This window comes from Mchenga conophoros, linkage group LG6 (assembly GCF_057382185.1).
Source record: "Mchenga conophoros isolate Kocher_MC1m ecotype Shallow Benthic linkage group LG6, M_conophoros_male_GT1.1, whole genome shotgun sequence".
Lineage (NCBI taxonomy): Eukaryota > Metazoa > Chordata > Actinopteri > Cichliformes > Cichlidae > Mchenga > Mchenga conophoros.
This window is the reverse complement of record NC_140531.1, coordinates 456,632-474,039: the sequence shown is the minus strand read 5'-3', so window position 1 is coordinate 474,039 and position 17,408 is coordinate 456,632. Positions and strand designations below refer to the sequence as shown.

The following is a 17,408-nucleotide window of genomic DNA, read 5'->3' as shown; positions in this document are numbered from 1 at the left end:
GCCACTTTGTTGTGTGCAACTGTTCAGCTTCTCTTTAACATAAAAAAACAAAAAAACAACAACATTTGGCAACAACTCAAAAACAACCTGCAACCTGAAGTTCAAACCAAGCATCAGAAAGGGGAAGAAAGCTGATTTAGGCTACGTCCACACGTACCTGGGTATTTTTGAAAACGCAGATTTTTCTATGCGTTTGCACTTTTCGTCCACACGTAAACAGCGTTTTCGGTCACTGAAAACTGAGATTTTTAAAAACTCCGGCCAGGGTGGAGATTTTTGAAAACTCAGTTTTTGCGTTGACGTGTGGACGAGAAAAACAGAGAAAACGCAGCGTCAAAGGTGTGCGCCTTTTTTGACGTCACACTGTGTGCCACGTTATTGTTTCGGTGAAATGAATTTCTACAATACTATTACTGTTAATTGTACTCTCTGCAGTGTTTAAATGCTTACATATACACACACAGTTACTGTCCCTCCACACATACGACTCGGTTCTGCTTCTATGCCCCATCCTTGTTTACTATTTCCCACCGAGGCTTCTAGACTTCTGATTGGCCAACATTTCTACATGGTTAGGAATATATCGCCACCTGTTGCTTTGGCATGTTCCTAGCAGCGTTTTCCTTCATTTCTGCGTTTACGTGTGGACGGGATTATTTTTTAAAACGAAAACGGAAAATCTCAGTTTTCAAAATACCCGTGTACGTGTGGACGTAGCCTTAAACTTTAGACTTGGCATGGTTGTTGGTGCCAGGCAGAGTATTAGAAATCAGAGGGAAAATGCCAGACTACTACAAATAATTCGAGTTAGGACTCATTACAAGCAACACTTGTAATGAGTCATGTCTAATCTTGAAGCAGATAGGCCACACCAGGTGTCATTCCTGTCAAGACAGGAAAATGGGGCCATATTTGACATGAGCTCACTCAACTGGACAATAGGAGATTGGAAAAACACTGCCTGGTTTTGGTTTCTCTGCTCCAGTATTTAGATGGTGCAAACAACATAAAAGCATAGATCCATACAGCTTTGTATCAGTGACTATAATGGTATGGGAGGATATTTTCTTGTCAGACGTTGGTCTGCTCCTTGGTACCAATTGAGCCTTGTTTAAACACAGCGACCTACCTGAGTATTGTTGCAGACCATGTCAGTCCCTTAATTATCACAGTGTACCCATCTTCTGATGGCTGCTTCCATCAGAAGTCAGCCAGCAGTGCTGGTTTGACACCAGATCCCGGCCAGACCTGTCTGCTATGTGGGCAGTAGGATAATGTTTCATATCACAAAACTCACTTCATCTCAAACAGGTTTCTTGAGATGACAATGAGCTGTACTTAAATGGTCAAAGTCATAAGATCTCAACCCAGTAGATAAGCTTTGATTCACATCATGGATGTGTAGCTGACAAATCTGCAGCAACTGAAGAATATTTCCAACACTTTGTTCTAGCTTTGTGCTAGCAAGGTGTACCTAATAATGTGCCCAGTGAGTGTAAAGGAAATTGATATTATCACATTCTGAATTGAGATGACTGTTGTTGAGATTTGGTGCTATATAAATTGAACTGAATTGAATATAATCACATTTTTGCCACTGAGATGGTATCTACACAAAATACAGTGGCCTATGTAAACATCACTCTATTTTGCAGTGTTAAATAAATATGCTACACATGTCAACAGTATAAGCAGGCTAATGTGGATAATGCAGACCCATCTTGTTAATGTCTGTGAGCCATGTGTGTTTAATCTGTGCCATGCATTAAATGAGGCTTTAGAGAACTGATAATTTAGAATATGATGCTAAAATACAATCAGGTTTCAGCAAAGAAACAAAGAAACCAAGTGCACATTGGTGGCCGAGATGAAGTAGCAGTCTCAGGCGAAGTTTAGGGTGTTCATGTTGTCTAACTCATCAAAAAGCTGTTTGGGTTTAGCTCAAGAAAATTGAAACATTAAAATAATGAAAATATAAACAATGAAATGCAGTAAATGTTTTCTAAGAAGAAAATACATCATGATCAGGAGATCAACTGTCTCAAAACAGACACCCCCAAAAATCAAACATTTTTCATTTCAAATCAGATGATTCAAGATTGTAATGCAAAAAAAGAATCACATTTTAACACAGATGAAAAAAATTACAGTTTAGTATATAGTGATTATAAGTAGTAAGTTCTTTGTTCTATTTCATCAGTAAAAGTCAGAACTTAGAGGTCTTTCCCTGCTGTTGTTTGAAGAGGGAACTGAATTTTGTCTCACAGCTGAGTCTTCTAATATTCAAATGGCCACACTGTTTTCTAACTCTGCCGGATCCATGTAGGTGTATGGCACTTCTAAACGCTTGTTTCTGGCTTTAATAACTAAACTTAAATCTTCAAGCTCCATCTGAAAATCCTTTAGTATTTTGCGAGGAATTTCCTCAATGAAATGCTCCTCCGGGTACTGGCCAAGAGGGACCTGATGAGAACAATGATACATTTAAGTTTTCTTCAACAAAATTCAATTAAAACAATTATTTGTTTTTATTCAAAATAGGCTCTTGGAATGATTGTATACAGTTGTAATGTGTTTACAAAAATTAAATTCAGACATAATTCCTGTCATTCTTAATGAAATCTTTGCTGCTTACAAAGTCACTGGACTGCTTGCTGAGTAACCACACGGTGGCCATGCCCTTAACTGTTACATTGACGTCAGGGAAGGTCGCCAACATTGTGGCCTCGCTTGTCGTCCCCTTTGTGGTCGGTGGCGGGAGTTGCAGGGAGATGGGAGTGTTGGGCATCCAGCCACCATAGTCATACTGCATTTGATCAAGAAGTAAAAGATAACTGATTAAAAAGTAAAATGATGGTGTAATAATGGCGTTTAATGTATAATTCCTTCTTTCTTTCTTTTTTTATATTGGTGATATAGTACCTGTAGTTTTATGGTACTATTTATATAATTATTCACATTTTCTCTTTGCATGACCAGTTTAGTTTAACTTCACTGATTTTGGAAGAAATGCCTCAACAACTGCAGCTTGTCAGTACCATGACTGGGTATAAACAGAGTATGTTAGAGAGCCAGAGTTTCTCAGATGTAAATATACATAAATACAGTTTGGTTTTAGAGCAACACATGCTCTCATCCAGATGACATCTTTTTCAGAGAAGGACTTACATATTTCAGCAAGACAGTGCTGAACCCCATATTGCATCTATCACATCATAGTTTCATTATGGAAGAGTCTGGATGCTGAACTTGCCTTGCTGCAGACTAGACCATTCACCAGTTGAAAACATTTGATACATCATGAAATGAAGAACAGGATAAAGACCCAGGACTGTTGAGCAGCTAGAATCCTAAATGAGATGGATCATCATTGCTCTCCCAAAGGTCTCCTAGGTTCTCAGATGTTCATGCACTGTTGTTTAAAAAAAAAAAAGTGAAACTGTTTATACAAGGACTCACCTGTCCAGAGTTCACGGCTGCATGCTGGGCTGAGCAAGTGAAGATCACCATGGTGACAAACTTGACCAACTCAGTCACACAAGTAAATGTCTGAGGAATTCCTGTTGAGCAGAAAACCCCCCCAGCATCAATTGCATTGAGGTGAACAAACAAAGATTGGATTTATGTTTGGATTATAATTATATATACTGTTTATGATACACCCTCTGGTGCCCCTGGACACATCATCAGTGATGTAACATCTCAGTACTAAGGATCAATCAACTTTATCATAATAAGAACTGAACATTTCTTTGAAGCCAACCTGTTTCTGCTTGAGAAAAGAAACCATGTTCAAAAATGTCCAAAATCCACTTCTGAAGTTCAGAGTCCTGCTGGACTTCACTGTCACTCTTGTAGTAGTAGCCGAGCATTCCCTGCACAAACCTTTGAGAAATTGGATGAAATATGCTTTCATTATTTATTTCATTCATTTTACTTAGGGATGGTAGATATCTGTAAGTATTAGACACACCTTTCATTTTAAGAGAAGTACTAACACCTTCTGAGAAACTTTAATTTAAAAAATTGAACAATGTTTAACATTAGTCTGTACTTAAAGCTGAACTTAATATACTAATGTCTCATCTGAGTGCCTACAGGAACCACAGAACTTCCTGTGGTACTTGCTTAGCTTGATCACTCAACCATCCTACGCGGCGCCTCCTATTTTGACCTCGGGACTTCCAGGCCATACTCCGCACCGGCCACTTGATTATGGCGCTCCATGCCCCTGCCTGCTAGCATCTTGCAGTCTACTCTTATGTGCTGGATTATCTCAGGGGCATTTTTACACAGCATGCAACTGGGGTCTTGCCTGATGTGATAGACCCCAGCCTCTATGGAGCTTGTTCCTGTGCTGCCAAGATTAGTGTCTCTGTGTTGTCTTTCACTCCAGCTTTGTCCAGTCACTGGTAGGATTTCTGGATGTCAGCCACTTCCTCTATCTGCCTGTGGTACATTCCACCAGCAGATAGAGGAATGCCCCACAGGAAGTGGTGTGGGGCATTGAGTCATAGGCCTTTTGTAACCAATCCAGGCAGTGCACAGGTTGGTCAGCCTAGTCTTGCAGTTTTAAGCGACTGCTTTGTCTACCAGTAGCTGGTGTTTTGCTCTTCTGGTATTTCCATTTTCAGTGTCTCTCATCGACTAGAAGCTGGTTCATTTGTGCTGTCAGACACTCGTGGACTGCAGTCAGCTTCTTCAGCCAGTAGGCGTGAATCAAGTCAGGGCCTGGTGCTGTCCAACTCTTCATACTGGAGACCCTTTCTTGAATGACTCTGTTCACGGAGATTGCTGTGGTCTGCTCTTAGATCCACTAGCCACTGAGCATTGATGCCATGGGTTGGGTTCTTCTCCCATATGCTCTTCCACTATTGCTCTGTTTCCAGCCTTGGTGCTGCTATTCTCATATTGTTCCCCTGCCATTAAGAGTACACCATGGCTGGTTCTGTGGAGAACAGCTGGTTTATTCTCCTGCTTTCTATCTCTTTGGTGTACCTCTTCAAGTTTGCCAAGGCTATGAGTCTTTGCTTGGCCGTAGCACCTTTTTCATTGCACCTTTCTGCAGCTCCGATAGTTGGCTAACCTCCCTCCGTGCTACCCTTATCTTGGCCTCTATTCTCCTTCTCCATGTAGGGCACTGCTCCTTGTGGCTGTTGAACTTGTAGCGAAGTATCTCACTGATCACTGTTGCCGTGGTGTAGATCAGCTGGTTAGTCTCAGTCTTGTCCATAGTGCAGCATTCACATCATCTAGTATACGGGTGTCAAACTCCAGGCCTCGAGGGCAGGTGTCCTACAGGTTTTAGATATCACGCATGTGAATCGAATGATTAGTTCATAACCAGACCTCTGGAGAACTTCAAGACATTTTGAGGAGGTAATTTATCCATTTAAATCAGCTGTGATGGATCAAGGACACATATAAAACCTGCAGGACACCGGCCCTTGAGGCCTGGGGTTCGACACCCCTGATCTAGTAGATCTTCTGAGGGTACTTCACATAGTCTTAGTAACCAGCCATGAAGGATCCAGGTTTCCAGCTTTGCCATGATCTTATCTCTCAGGTCAGTTCCTCTCGTGCTCAATGATCCTTCTTCCATCGCACTTGGGGCCCCCACCCAATCTCAGGTGGAGGTGATGATATCTCCCCCTGTCATCCTAGCTTCCCCTTGCCGTAGCATTTGTGTTGTACCTCGTCAATCTCTAGCTGTCTGAGCAGTTCCATCTTCTGAATGTTGGAAAACATTCCCCAAGTTGTTTCGCCATCAATCTGGATGCTGGGTATCGAAGATTCCATAGGTCCCTCATCCTAGTCACGTAACCCTTCCACTGGGGTTACTTGCTTAGTAGCATTCCAACAGCGCCTGTTTTCATCTCTTTCTTGTGTGTTAATTTTGTGTTCATTTTTTCAATGATCTTTTATTGGGAAACCAAATTGAAAAAATAATGTTCCCGGTCCTGGGCCAACTCCCAGAATCCGGGAGGAGGCCCAGGGGCAGACCCAAGACACGCAGGAGAGATTATATCTCTTGGCTGGCCTGGGAACACCTTGGTGTTCCCCCAGACAAGCTGGAGGAGGTAGCTGGGGAGAGGGAGGTCTGGGCTTCTCTGCTTAGGATGCTGCCCCCGCGACCCGGCCCGCGATAAGCGGAAGACGATGGATGGATGGAAAACAGAATTGTAAAATGACATAAATAAAATAAAAATAATAAACTAACAAATAATAAAATATTATTGTTATAACAGAACTGCAGCAGCTTGGTGGCGTCATTAAGAGGGCAAAACTACCATACCTGTGGATGATATCCCAAACCTTTAGGCCATCATCCCTGTAGTAGAAGTTTGGCACAGCTTCTAGGCCACGTTCAGCAATGTCATCTGGCATACAGAGGGAGCTGTAGGTCATTGAGGACACTGACCTCTTCAGGATTGTAAACATGCCCTCTCCACCTGATGATGCAAACTAGAGAATGGGTAGCTCACAGTTAGAGACAAATGTTGTACATGACACTGAAAAAGAAACAGTTATTTAGGTAAAGGTCTAGTGAGTGTGCTGTTCTTTGCATACCTGAGTGAAAGCGCCAGTGTCAGAAATGAGAAGGCGTCGAGCTAAGAAGTTGATCTGCAGAGTGTAGCGTGTGTGAAGTTTGAGGAGCTGAGGGAAAGAGGGAACTCTGTTAGTGCTAGATTGGGGCAAAACTTTGGCATTTATTATGCTGAGATACGCTGTTGCACAATCAAATGTCCTTTGTGGACACATTGATAAACTCAAATGCTTTCAACGTTATTTAAAATTATTTACAAACCAAAACACTGAGTTTCAGCAAACGTCAGTTACCTTGTACAGAGGATGCACCATGGGCACGTTGCGCAGCAGTGACACTGCAAAAACCTCAGCCAGCAAGTGCGTGCGCAGAAGGTGAGCATTGAGCTGATGGTGATTGAAATCTGCACTTCTTACAAAAATCTTGGCGATCAACCAGTCGTACTCAGAATCAGTAGGAAGAAAGATCGGATTGTCATCTGATGGAGTCTGCTTCAGCTATACAAGGACAGGGTCAAGTGATAAGTCAAATTATTAGTTATTTTTAATATCCGTCTTTCTTCTACAGCATGTCTTTTGTCCTTCTCCCTCTCCCCTCACTCCCAACTTGTCGTGGGAGGTGGCTTCTGACAGAGGTTTCTTCCTGTTAAAAAGGGAGTTTTCCTTTCCAGTTGCCAAAGTGCTTGCTCACAAAGAATTGCCTGATTATTGGGATTTTCCTCTCATATTTACCATAGAAAATATATATATTTTGCTATGTAAATAAAGCTCATCTGAACTGAATTACCTGAATAGCAATCGGCATTAGTTTATTATCAGGATCTTTGTGGAGCAGGACGAGAGGAGCCATCAAGTACTGCTTCTTCCCATTGATGGTGTTTGCTTTCACTCCATCCAGAAGCTTGTAGTCACACAGGAATATGTTCCCTTTCTGTTTGAAAGTTCAGGTTATTTCAGCAGTGTGTATATTCAGTGAATGTGTAAGTGCATTTATTGCAATGACCAAGTAGCTGATTTAAGAAACATTTCTTTCTCCTTTTTTTGTGTCTTTCTACAGTCACCTTCATTTCATCTGCAAGGTCGCAACGACTGCGGGGAAAGACCATGTCATCAGTGACAGGGAAGTTACTGGGCAGGGTTGTACAACACTGGATCAAAATGGGGTTGACACCATTTAGAAACTGGTAGCCAAAGAAAGCATCTTCTTTCCAGTGTTCCTGAACATATTCTGCAAAAAAAAAAAAAAGAAAAAGAAAAAGAATATGTTCCTTTTTTAAACTAGCCTACAAATTTTGCTACATTTCTAACTTTGTGTCAGAAGTTCAGTGTCTGAGAGTCTTGATTATGTGAAATGTATAAAAAGTCATAAGCTCTCTCTAGTGAGCTTTATTAGATATTGAAACCATATTCTACTTGTTAGATCACCTGTCATAAGATAAAATGAGACTTTATATTCTCAGTTTTAAACATCAATCAATAGCTATAAACATATATAATATATATGTTTTTGCAGAACAGACTGTATAATGTTCTTATTATTCAGGAAAATCGACTATGTAAGGCAAGGCAAGGCAAGGCAAGTTTATTTGTATAGCACAATTCAACAACAAGGTGATTCAAAGTGCTTTACAGAGACATTAGAAACAAGAACACGTGGACGGACAGCTTTACCGCGACCTCGGCACCACACCGTGGTTATATTAACTGCACTCCAGATAAGAACCCGCTACACTCTTTTCTTATTCATTCACACTCTCTCCTTTAACATGAGTTTAAGCTAGTAATATCAATATGATGTCATAGCAGATATAACACCGTCACCCTCCGTCATTGCTTTAATTGGAATGTTTCCGTTTCGTTTCTTTTTTTTTGTTGTCGCTCACAGTTCATGTGGTTTCTTTCTTTCTCTTGTCTTTCACTGCTGTGGTCACCTACTTCCCCACTCACCTACAAACAACACCCTCTATCTCTCCATATTTTCACAACACGATCACGCAAACACATCAGCTCAACGGCAGCACATTCACAACAGCCTCACAGCACGCACAGACTTGCAGGACACATAAGCAAGCCACGCTTGTTCATATTAGTGAATATTCACACACATAGTCAGACTTATGGAGTCTCTCACCACACTTCTTTTTCTCTTTCTATTTACAAACAAGGGATGTTTCCATATTCTCTCCACCTGTCTAAACGAAACACCCAGCATACATCATTAGACATACACGCACAATTAAGGGCATGCTGAGGTTTGTCACATGGAATGTAAATGGAGCTGGCACCAGAGGAAAGAGGTTAAAAATATTTAACCAGCTTAAAAAACTACAGGCAGATGTTGTTTTATTACAAGAAACTCACAAACCTGTCACAGGTTTAAATGAACTTAAAACACCTGAGTTTCCTAACGTGTTTGCAGCCGGTTATAATTCTAGACAACGGGGAGTAGCAATTTTAATACATAAAAATGTTAATTTTACAATACTCGATACAGTTATAGATCCAGAGGGTAGATTTCTAATTATTAAACTATCAATATTGAACAAAAAACTATGTATTGTTAGTATATATGGTCCAAATGTTGATGAACCTTCATTCTTCCACGGTTTTTTTAGTGCACTCTCTGAACACCTTGATTGCACACTCATTCTTGGCGGTGACCTCAACCTTGGACTAAATGAAGAAATGGATAGGCTCAACACAACAGGAACTCAGCGTAATTGGCAGTCCACAAATATAATCAAACAGTATATGAACGACTTTGGTCTTTGCGATGCATGGCGCTCTCTTCACCCCACCAGTAAGGAATATACTTTTTTCTCGCATGTTCATCACTCCTACTCTCGTCTGGATTATTTTTTGGTCAGCAGCTCACTGCTGTGTGACATTTCAGACACTGAGATTCATCCTATAGCTGTCAGCGATCATGCTCCTGTATCTTTAACACTAATGCACAAGAATAATACTACGCCAAGTAAAAACTGGAGATTTAATATATCACTACTTAAAGATGAAGACTTTATTAAATACTTTAAAAAGGAATGGACTTCATATTTAGACTTTAATGACACTCCCGGAATATCTGCTTCTGTTCTATGGGAAGCAGGGAAAGCTGTGATGAGAGGTAAAATAATTTCTTTCTCATCACACAAAAAGAAAGAAGAAAACAAAAATATTCAGGAATTAGAAAAAAACATCAAATCACTAGAAGAAGCCTACGCGTCCCACCAAGATCAGGAAACATTGAACAAAATATGCAAAACAAAACTAGAATTAAATGAAACTATTAATAAAAAAACACAATTCCTTATACAAAGACTTCGCTTACAGAATTTTGAACACAGTAACAAATCAGGTCGATTTCTAGCTAACCAGCTAAAAATAAATAAATAAAAAATAACTATATGTGCTGCTAAAGATTTATCGGGGAACACAATATATGATCCTGGAAGAATAAACAACATTTTTAGGGATTTCTATGAAACTTTATACTCACCACAAATAAACCCATCTAAAAATGAAATTGATCTGTTTCTTGACAACGTAACTCTTCCAAAATTACTAGACAGTCAAGCAATGGAACTGGATTCGCCACTGACGCCAAGTGAACTCCAGGAAGCCCTGATAAGTATGCCCAATAATAAGGCTCCAGGTCCAGACGGCTTCCCTGCAGAATTCTACAAAGAATTCTGGACAATTTTGGCACCAGTATTCCACAGCATGTTGCAGGAAATCGAGGAAAAGGGCAGACTACCACCAAATATGAATTCTGCCAACATTAGTCTCCTGCTAAAACCAGGCAAAGACCCTTTATTTCCCTCAAGCTATCGTCCAATTTCTCTTTTAAATGTAGACCTTAAAATAATCTGCAAAGCTCTCTCAAAGAGATTAGAGAAAATGACCCCCCTCTTAATTCATCCTGACCAAACTGGTTTCATAAAAGGTCGGCACTCCTCAACAAACACTCGTAGATTACTTAATTTAATAGACTACTCATACGATAAAAACATCGAAACCATAATATTATCTCTAGATGCAGAAAAAGCATTTGACAGAGTTAATTGGAAATTTTTATTCGCAACTTTACACAAATTTGGTTTTGGAAACTCTTTCATAAACTGGATAAGAATATTATACAATTCCCCAACGGCTCGTATCAGAACAAATGACCAGACATCCTCCAGCTTCTGTCTCCTGAGGGGCACCAGACAGGGATGCCCACTCTCCCCTTCACTTTTTGCAATTTTTATCGAACCTCTAGCAGCAGCATTTAGACAGGCTACAACAATTAAGGGCATAAAATGTAAGAACATAGAACATAAAATCAGTCTCTATGCGGATGATGTGTTGCTTTTTCTGCAAAACACACAAACCAACCTCTCTGAGGTAATTACTTTAATAAACTGGTTTTCAAGAGTTTCAGATTATTCAATTAACTGGCCAAAATCTACAGTTCTCCCCATTAACTGCTCCTTCCATAATTCTTCCTCTGCCCCACTGCAATCCGGAAATATTAAATATTTAGGTATTAATGTCTCTCCTAAGCTTTCAGACTTAACTAAACTAAACCACATCCCACTTCTAAAGAAAGTAGAAGGCGATCTGACTAGATGGAAATCTTTACCCATATCACTCATGGGAAGGGTCGCCACTATAAAAATGATGATCTTGCCAAAAATAAATTACTTATTTTTGATGATCCCTAACAAACCATCACAAGATTGGTTCAGATCTCTGGATTCATATATTTCCAAATTCCTTTGGAAAGATAAACCCCCGCGTATTAGCTTAAAAACGCTACAAAGAACCAAGGATAGAGGAGGATTAGATCTGCCTAATTTTCACCAATACTTCTTAGCCAACAGGCTTCAGTTCATCTCAGAATGGTTAAAACATACCTTCTTAGTTGAGCCCTGGCTAGATGTTGAACAGGCACTATGCAAGGATCTAGAGATTTCAGACCTACCATTTATTAGCTCAAACATCAAAAGACATGAATGCTTTAAAAGTATCAACATCAGCTTTTCTCTAACAGCATGGTGGGAGTTTCTAAAAATAACGGAGTCTTCATTAATCCCATGCAAACGTACACCTATCTGGAATAACCCTGACATATTACAAAACAATAATATGATTAATTTCCCAGAATGGAGTTGTAAAGGAATTAAATACTTAGAACATATATTAGAGGGAACAGAATTTATTCCATTTGACAGACTAGTTGAACAATATGGGATCAACAAGACAAGGTTTTTAGAATATCAACAAATTAAATCCATAGTAAAAAAGAAATTTAACCTCAGTCAAGTTGAATTACAAACACCACTAAGTGCGGCACATTTTCTTACTCTTAAATCCCCCAAATTATTATCTAAAATATACAGAACACTTTCTAAATTAGATGAATCAATATCCCTTCCTACTGCAAAGTGGGAAGCAGATTTATCAGTCAACCTAGACCAAAACTTCTGGTCTCAGATTTGCTTAAAAACTTTTAAATTAATTAAAAATCCCAGTCTGCAATTAATACAATACAAAATACTTCACAGAGTGCACTATACAGGTCATCGGATGTTCAAGATGGGCTTTACATCTTCCAACAACTGCTCACACTGTCAAGGCAATACACCAGACAATTACATCCACGCTCTTTGGTTCTGTCCACCAGTGCAAAAGTTTTGGCGCGAGATATGTGAAGACTTATCAAAGTGTCTGAAATGTAACATTCCAACTTCCCCCTTAGTGTGTCTACTGGGCAGCTTAGATAATGTCACTTCAGAAAAGAATATAGCCCATATGATTTCCACTGCCCTATGCATAGCCAAGAAAACAGTCCTCATGAACTGGAAAAATAAAAATAATCTTAATTCTAACCAATATAGAAATTATCTATTAGATTACATTAGTCTTGACACAGCCTCTGCCACCACATTAGATCAATTGCTCTGGGCCCCTTTTATCAGCTCCATCACCTAGTGGGGGTGGGGGGTCATAGTTTGGTCACGCCTTCACTGTTGTGATTGGTGAGGGGGTAGGGACAGGCTTAGGGCGTCGGGGGGTTCCCCGGAGGCATCTTCTTTGGGGGGCTCAACCCGGGGTAGCGGTCACGTCCGGTTGGGGGCTCCGTTGGCTCTCAGGTGACTGTTTCCTCGCGGCTGCGTGCAGCGGGGCTAGGGGAGGGTCTGTGCTGACGGGCGTGGGTTACTGACCTGGCAACCTGGCTGCCCCTGGGTGGGTCCGGGATGGGCGTGAGGTTCTGGGGGCGCTCCGTCTCTGGGCTGGGGCCCGGGCTGGGCCTCGGGGGCTTGGGTCCTGGTTGGTGTGTTGCCGGGGTTGTGGGCGGGTGGGTACGTGGGGGCCCGGCCCTGGAGCAGGGTGCCGCCGGTGCGTCGAGCCGCCTGGGGGGCTCTTCAACTGGTGGGGGGGATGGTCACATCTTGCAGGAGCTTTCTTCTCTTCAGGAACTCTCTGCGGGAGGGGGAGATACAGGAGAGGTGGAGGAAGATCTCAGCCTGGGCGTTTACCGTCTTATGTAGTCTGGAAGATGTGTGGATGGTGGGGTGGGTGCAGTTTTCTCTGTGGTGGGGTTGGGTGGACTGTCCAGGGCTCTGTGGAGCCGGAGGGCGCTACTGCACTGGGCCCAGGTCTGATGGGCCTGGGCCCCCCTTCCCTGGCGGGTCGCGGAGGATGGGAGTGCCTACTGGGGTCAGCGGGGGAGCTGGCCCCAGGGAGGGGTTACCTGCCCCTCCCTTCCTTCCCTCCCCATCTCCAGCTGCCTCCCTCTTCCCGCTCCTCCACAACCACCCACACATGCAGGGCCTTGGAGTGGGGGTATGTCACCAGGGTGCAGAGGAGGCTCCCCCCCCCCCTGTCCCCTTCTGGCTGCCTCTGCCTCAATTTTATCCCACAACTTAGACATTCACATTATTCACACTCTCATTACACATACATATAGGATCTTGGGGGTGGGCACAATCACGGAGTCCAAATTACCATCAGGGTGTATACCTCACCCCTGACGTCGTTGCCCACCTCTCAATTTTAAATACACTTAGTCATTGAGGGCTAGCAGGAGGGACTATGCGCTTACCTGCTGCTCCTTGGCAGGTAGCTCCATGCCCTCCTGGGTTTTAATTGCACCTTAGAACACATATGCATCAACACTACAATGAGCGGGTGGAGGGAGGTTTGGAGTCTTCTCCCACCCCCATTCTCTGCGGCCTGCTGGAGCGGGAGGGCTAGTAGGAGGAGTTGGCCGTCCGACTGCGGTCTGGGGTGTGGGGCCTCCCTGCTGCTGCGGAGTCGGGGTGGTCTGCCTCTCCCCACCGCAGGGAAAAGGGTAACACCACCTGGGTCTGGGTGCAATTCCCCCCTCCAGGGGCAAGGGTACCTAGACCCGGTTTGTAGAGTACGCTTGGGGAGTGTGATTGTGTGTACAGCGTCTCTTTATGTCTGTCTCCACGTTGGTTGAGTGTGGAGTGAGTGCATATGAGAGCATGAGGGTGGGAATGGATGTTTGTATCTGTGTGTGCCTGTATGTCTGTGTCTATATGTCAGGTTGGGTATCAGACGCCACCTCTCTGGGGACACCTCAGGCCCTCCAAGGTTTGGAGGCCTATCTCCACCCACCACCTCTTCCCCTGCCGGTGGCGGACTCCCTCAGGTGTCGGTGTGTTGGTGGTTCTTTGTGTCTGGGGGTGGGCGTCCGGGTGCACACCGGCTCACTCCTTGGCGGCCGCCTGTCGGGGCCTGGGGCCTGGGGCTCGCTCGGGCCCCTTTGGAGGTGGGGTGCCCCCGGCCTCTCGGCCTGGGGCTCGGTCACTCAGGCACAGCTGACTGCCGGCGGAGCTCACGGGCGCGTCACTGCAACTCCCCCTGACTTCTGCTCCGCGGCTGCTGGGCGAGCCCTCATCTGGGACTCTACTCAGCTCTTACTGGAACAGTGGCGCGGCTGCCCCTCTGTTGGTCTTCCATGGTCTCTTGTGTTCTGGGGGCCTCTGGATGTCTGGAGTTTTGATCTCCTCCATACCCGCTTCACACCCTGGAGGACGGGGCTGTGGCCCCCCCACACTCCCTAGCAGATCATTACATGGAGAAACCTTTGGAATGCAAGCATGCTGATCCACACAGGTATGCACACATGGGTATTCACAGACGCGGACTAAAGCTTTCTTGGCTGCTGCCTCAAAGCACACTGTGCGCTGTCTATCTTGCGTGCTGCACAATATCGTTTATTATTTAGTAAATATTGATATCTATGACTAGCTAGTTTATTGTGATGGTGCTTTGTTTTCTCTATTATTATGTTGCTCTTTGTTGTTTGCTGTCTCCTCTGTTTGTTTTTTTTGTTTGTTTTTTTTTTTTTTCTCCATACAGGTGACCCAGGAGTTCTTTTTTTTTTTTTCTCTCTCTTCCCCCCCCTTCTCACCGTCTCTTCTCCCCTTTGGTTTTCTTTCTTTCTCTCCCCCTCTTTCTCTCATTCATTCCCCCTGTCCTATTTATTAAAAAAAAAAGAAAAAAAAAAAAAAATGACAAAGGATGAACTGAAGCTCTGCCATCACGTAATGTCGCATACTGCTGTTTCTGATGTCATTTAAAAAAAAAGAAAAAAAAAAAAAAGAAAAAAAAAAAAGAAACAAGAACAAATAAAAAGCATGATTTAAAATTGATTAAAACAAGCAAATAAACTGTGTATACTGATATAGTAATACTTCAAAGGTAACAGTTAAGTACATATTATTATGCACAAAGTATAAGTACTCGATACTCCAACTATGATGTTAGTTACCTGATATTTCAGTCTTTTTGCAGCAAAACACTCGATTGATGCTGTCAATATTATCCCACTTCTCCTTACGGTTATCCAGTCCCTTCAGCTTCAGCTCAGTCAGTCTGAAACAGAAGAGCACATTCATCTTATTTCTTTATTATATTTAACATAGTTATAGTTTTGATAGGTAAAGAGAAAAAAAAGAACTTCACCCTGTGGAAGCAGTGTAGACAAACTCTGTAGTTTTGGTGAAGGAGAACTGAACCTCTGATGGCAGAAAAATTGGGTTTTGTGCCTTCAAGGAGTGAGGTATTCCCTCTGCATATGCATCCCAGCTGAGAAAAAGAAATTGCAGTTTCAATTCACAAAACATAATATATGAATAATATAGTTTACAATGCATTTTTTAATTAATCCCAGCAGACAAACAATATATTGTAATGCTTAATTTTAAGGTTAAATATCATTAGTATTAGGATATTCAGCTATAACTGGACAGCATTTGTATTCTAGTTTCAGGAGCTGTAAGGCCAAAATATGTATAAGCTCTGAATTCTCACCGATAGTCTTCCTCTCGCTGCTGAATCTCTTGCTGCCGACTGTACCTGCCAAGATGATGGTTGTCTTCAAAGACTCTCAGAGCTAATTAAGAAAAAATGGTTTCAAGTTGTTCTTGTAAATATGGTATATACTGTATTAGGAAACTGCTTCAGCCTCATTACAAACTTTGTTTTACATCTGCAATGGTTTGAACAAGATTTAAGATGAGCACAGTTTCCCAAACCTTTTCCATCTTTGAAGCGGTGCACCTTGCTATCAGCAATCCAGCGGTAGACGGGAAAGCTGTAGATGTCTCCTTCAGGGGATTTCACTTCCACCTTGGCACAAAACCAATCAACTTCTGGGAACAGTGGGAGAGACTGTTTGTCTAACTCTATCAGCACAAGATTTCCAAGGGAAGTGGAGCAGGACACCTTAAACTTTGATACCTAAAGAAATGACATAGCAGTTTGTGCTGAGCTGTAACACTCGAGCATACAATTCCTCTTATAATTTACTGTGGTCCATGAAGTGAACTGTTTGCTTTGACCATCTTCATGGTGATAGATTTCAACTTTACATAAATCACAGTTAATAATTCCCTTATTTCCCTAAAAGTTTGCATGTATAATGTCATATAGGGAACCTGAAAAAATCATGGAGGTGGCCATCCCAGACTTACAGCTCCTCTGACGAAGGATGTAGCCCCTTTCAAGCCCATGAGCCACTTGCGATCACTCTCCCCATCTGTGCCCACCAGCTTAATGAAGACATTGTTGAGAGTAGTGGAATTAAGGCGATCACCAGTGAATACGGTCACTTTATACTGCACCATTTTTCAAATCCTGGTAGGGGGAGAATTATAATCACTCTTAGCACTGATTTGGAAATGTAAGCAGTTAAAATTGTGACATCACAATTAAAAGAATTTGAAGACATTATCTAAATGCCTTTTTTGACCCACAATTTCTGACTGAAATCCTGTGAAAATATCTCTTACCTTTGTAAATGAGACGAGGAAGTTTCTTAGAATAACTGTTCTGTCAGAACTTGCCCCTTTTTATTTACTCAGTTTAGTGGGAGTGTCCGCCTTCCCTGCTGCGGCACCACCGACCACGCCCGCCACAGTGTAGATACAACACTGGTTCATCCTTTGAGTGATTTTTATGCTTGAATGATTCTCAGGTCACTGTTCACAGGCACCCACATGGTCAGTGAGGTGCCTAGATCCTCCACTTTTAAATGTCTCACAGCGCAATGCTTAGCATATTTTGGTTCCTGCAACTGGTCCGTCGGTTATTGTCTCCCCCGAAACACTTCTCTTGTGCTTTTGGAAATCAGTTTTTTCCTATTTCTATTTTATTTTTTTTCCATTTCCGTTGTGTTTTGTGTGCTTTTGCAGCGGTTTTCATATTGCTGGTGTTTTCTTTAGTTACAGTCCGTTTGGCCTCTCAGGGCCACCGTAACCACCAGTGTAATGTGCCTCTACATAGAATTGTATCCTTGTTGGACTGTTTATAGGAAAATAAAAATCTGTTATTTTTGTTAATGA

General features: G+C 42.2%; 1 protein-coding gene across 1 annotated transcript; it reads right to left on the bottom strand.

Annotated features, from left to right (window-relative positions):
- Positions 1–1,721: 1,721 nt before the first annotated feature.
- LOC146571751 (hydroperoxide isomerase ALOXE3-like) lies at positions 1,722–16,927 on the bottom strand. Its single transcript, XM_085275723.1, has 15 exons — positions 16,857–16,927; positions 16,539–16,701; positions 16,101–16,305; positions 15,877–15,958; positions 15,529–15,651; positions 15,335–15,438; positions 7,608–7,774; positions 7,334–7,477; positions 6,841–7,044; positions 6,571–6,657; positions 6,296–6,465; positions 3,764–3,885; positions 3,460–3,560; positions 2,636–2,806; positions 1,722–2,463 (listed from the first exon to the last, which is right to left on the bottom strand). The coding sequence occupies exons 2-15, from the start codon at positions 16,689–16,691 to the stop codon at positions 2,284–2,286; spliced, it is 2,013 nt and encodes a 670-aa protein (XP_085131849.1). The 5' UTR covers positions 16,692–16,701; positions 16,857–16,927; the 3' UTR covers positions 1,722–2,283.
- Positions 16,928–17,408: the final 481 nt, after the last annotated feature.

What these genes read in the sequence shown, in the direction of transcription:
- LOC146571751 (XM_085275723.1), bottom strand. Translation starts at nt 16,691, where the DNA reads ATGGTGCAGTATAAAGTGACCGTATTCACTGGTGATCGCCTTAATTCC. An exon ending in CAGCGAGAGGAAGACTATCG is followed by an intron (nt 15,652 to 15,876) that starts GTGAGAATTCAG and finishes TCTTTTTCTCAG; the next exon opens with CTGGGATGCATATGCAGAGG. An exon ending in TGGTGCATCCTCTGTACAAG is followed by an intron (nt 6,658 to 6,840) that starts GTAACTGACGTT and finishes TCTTTCCCTCAG; the next exon opens with CTCCTCAAACTTCACACACG.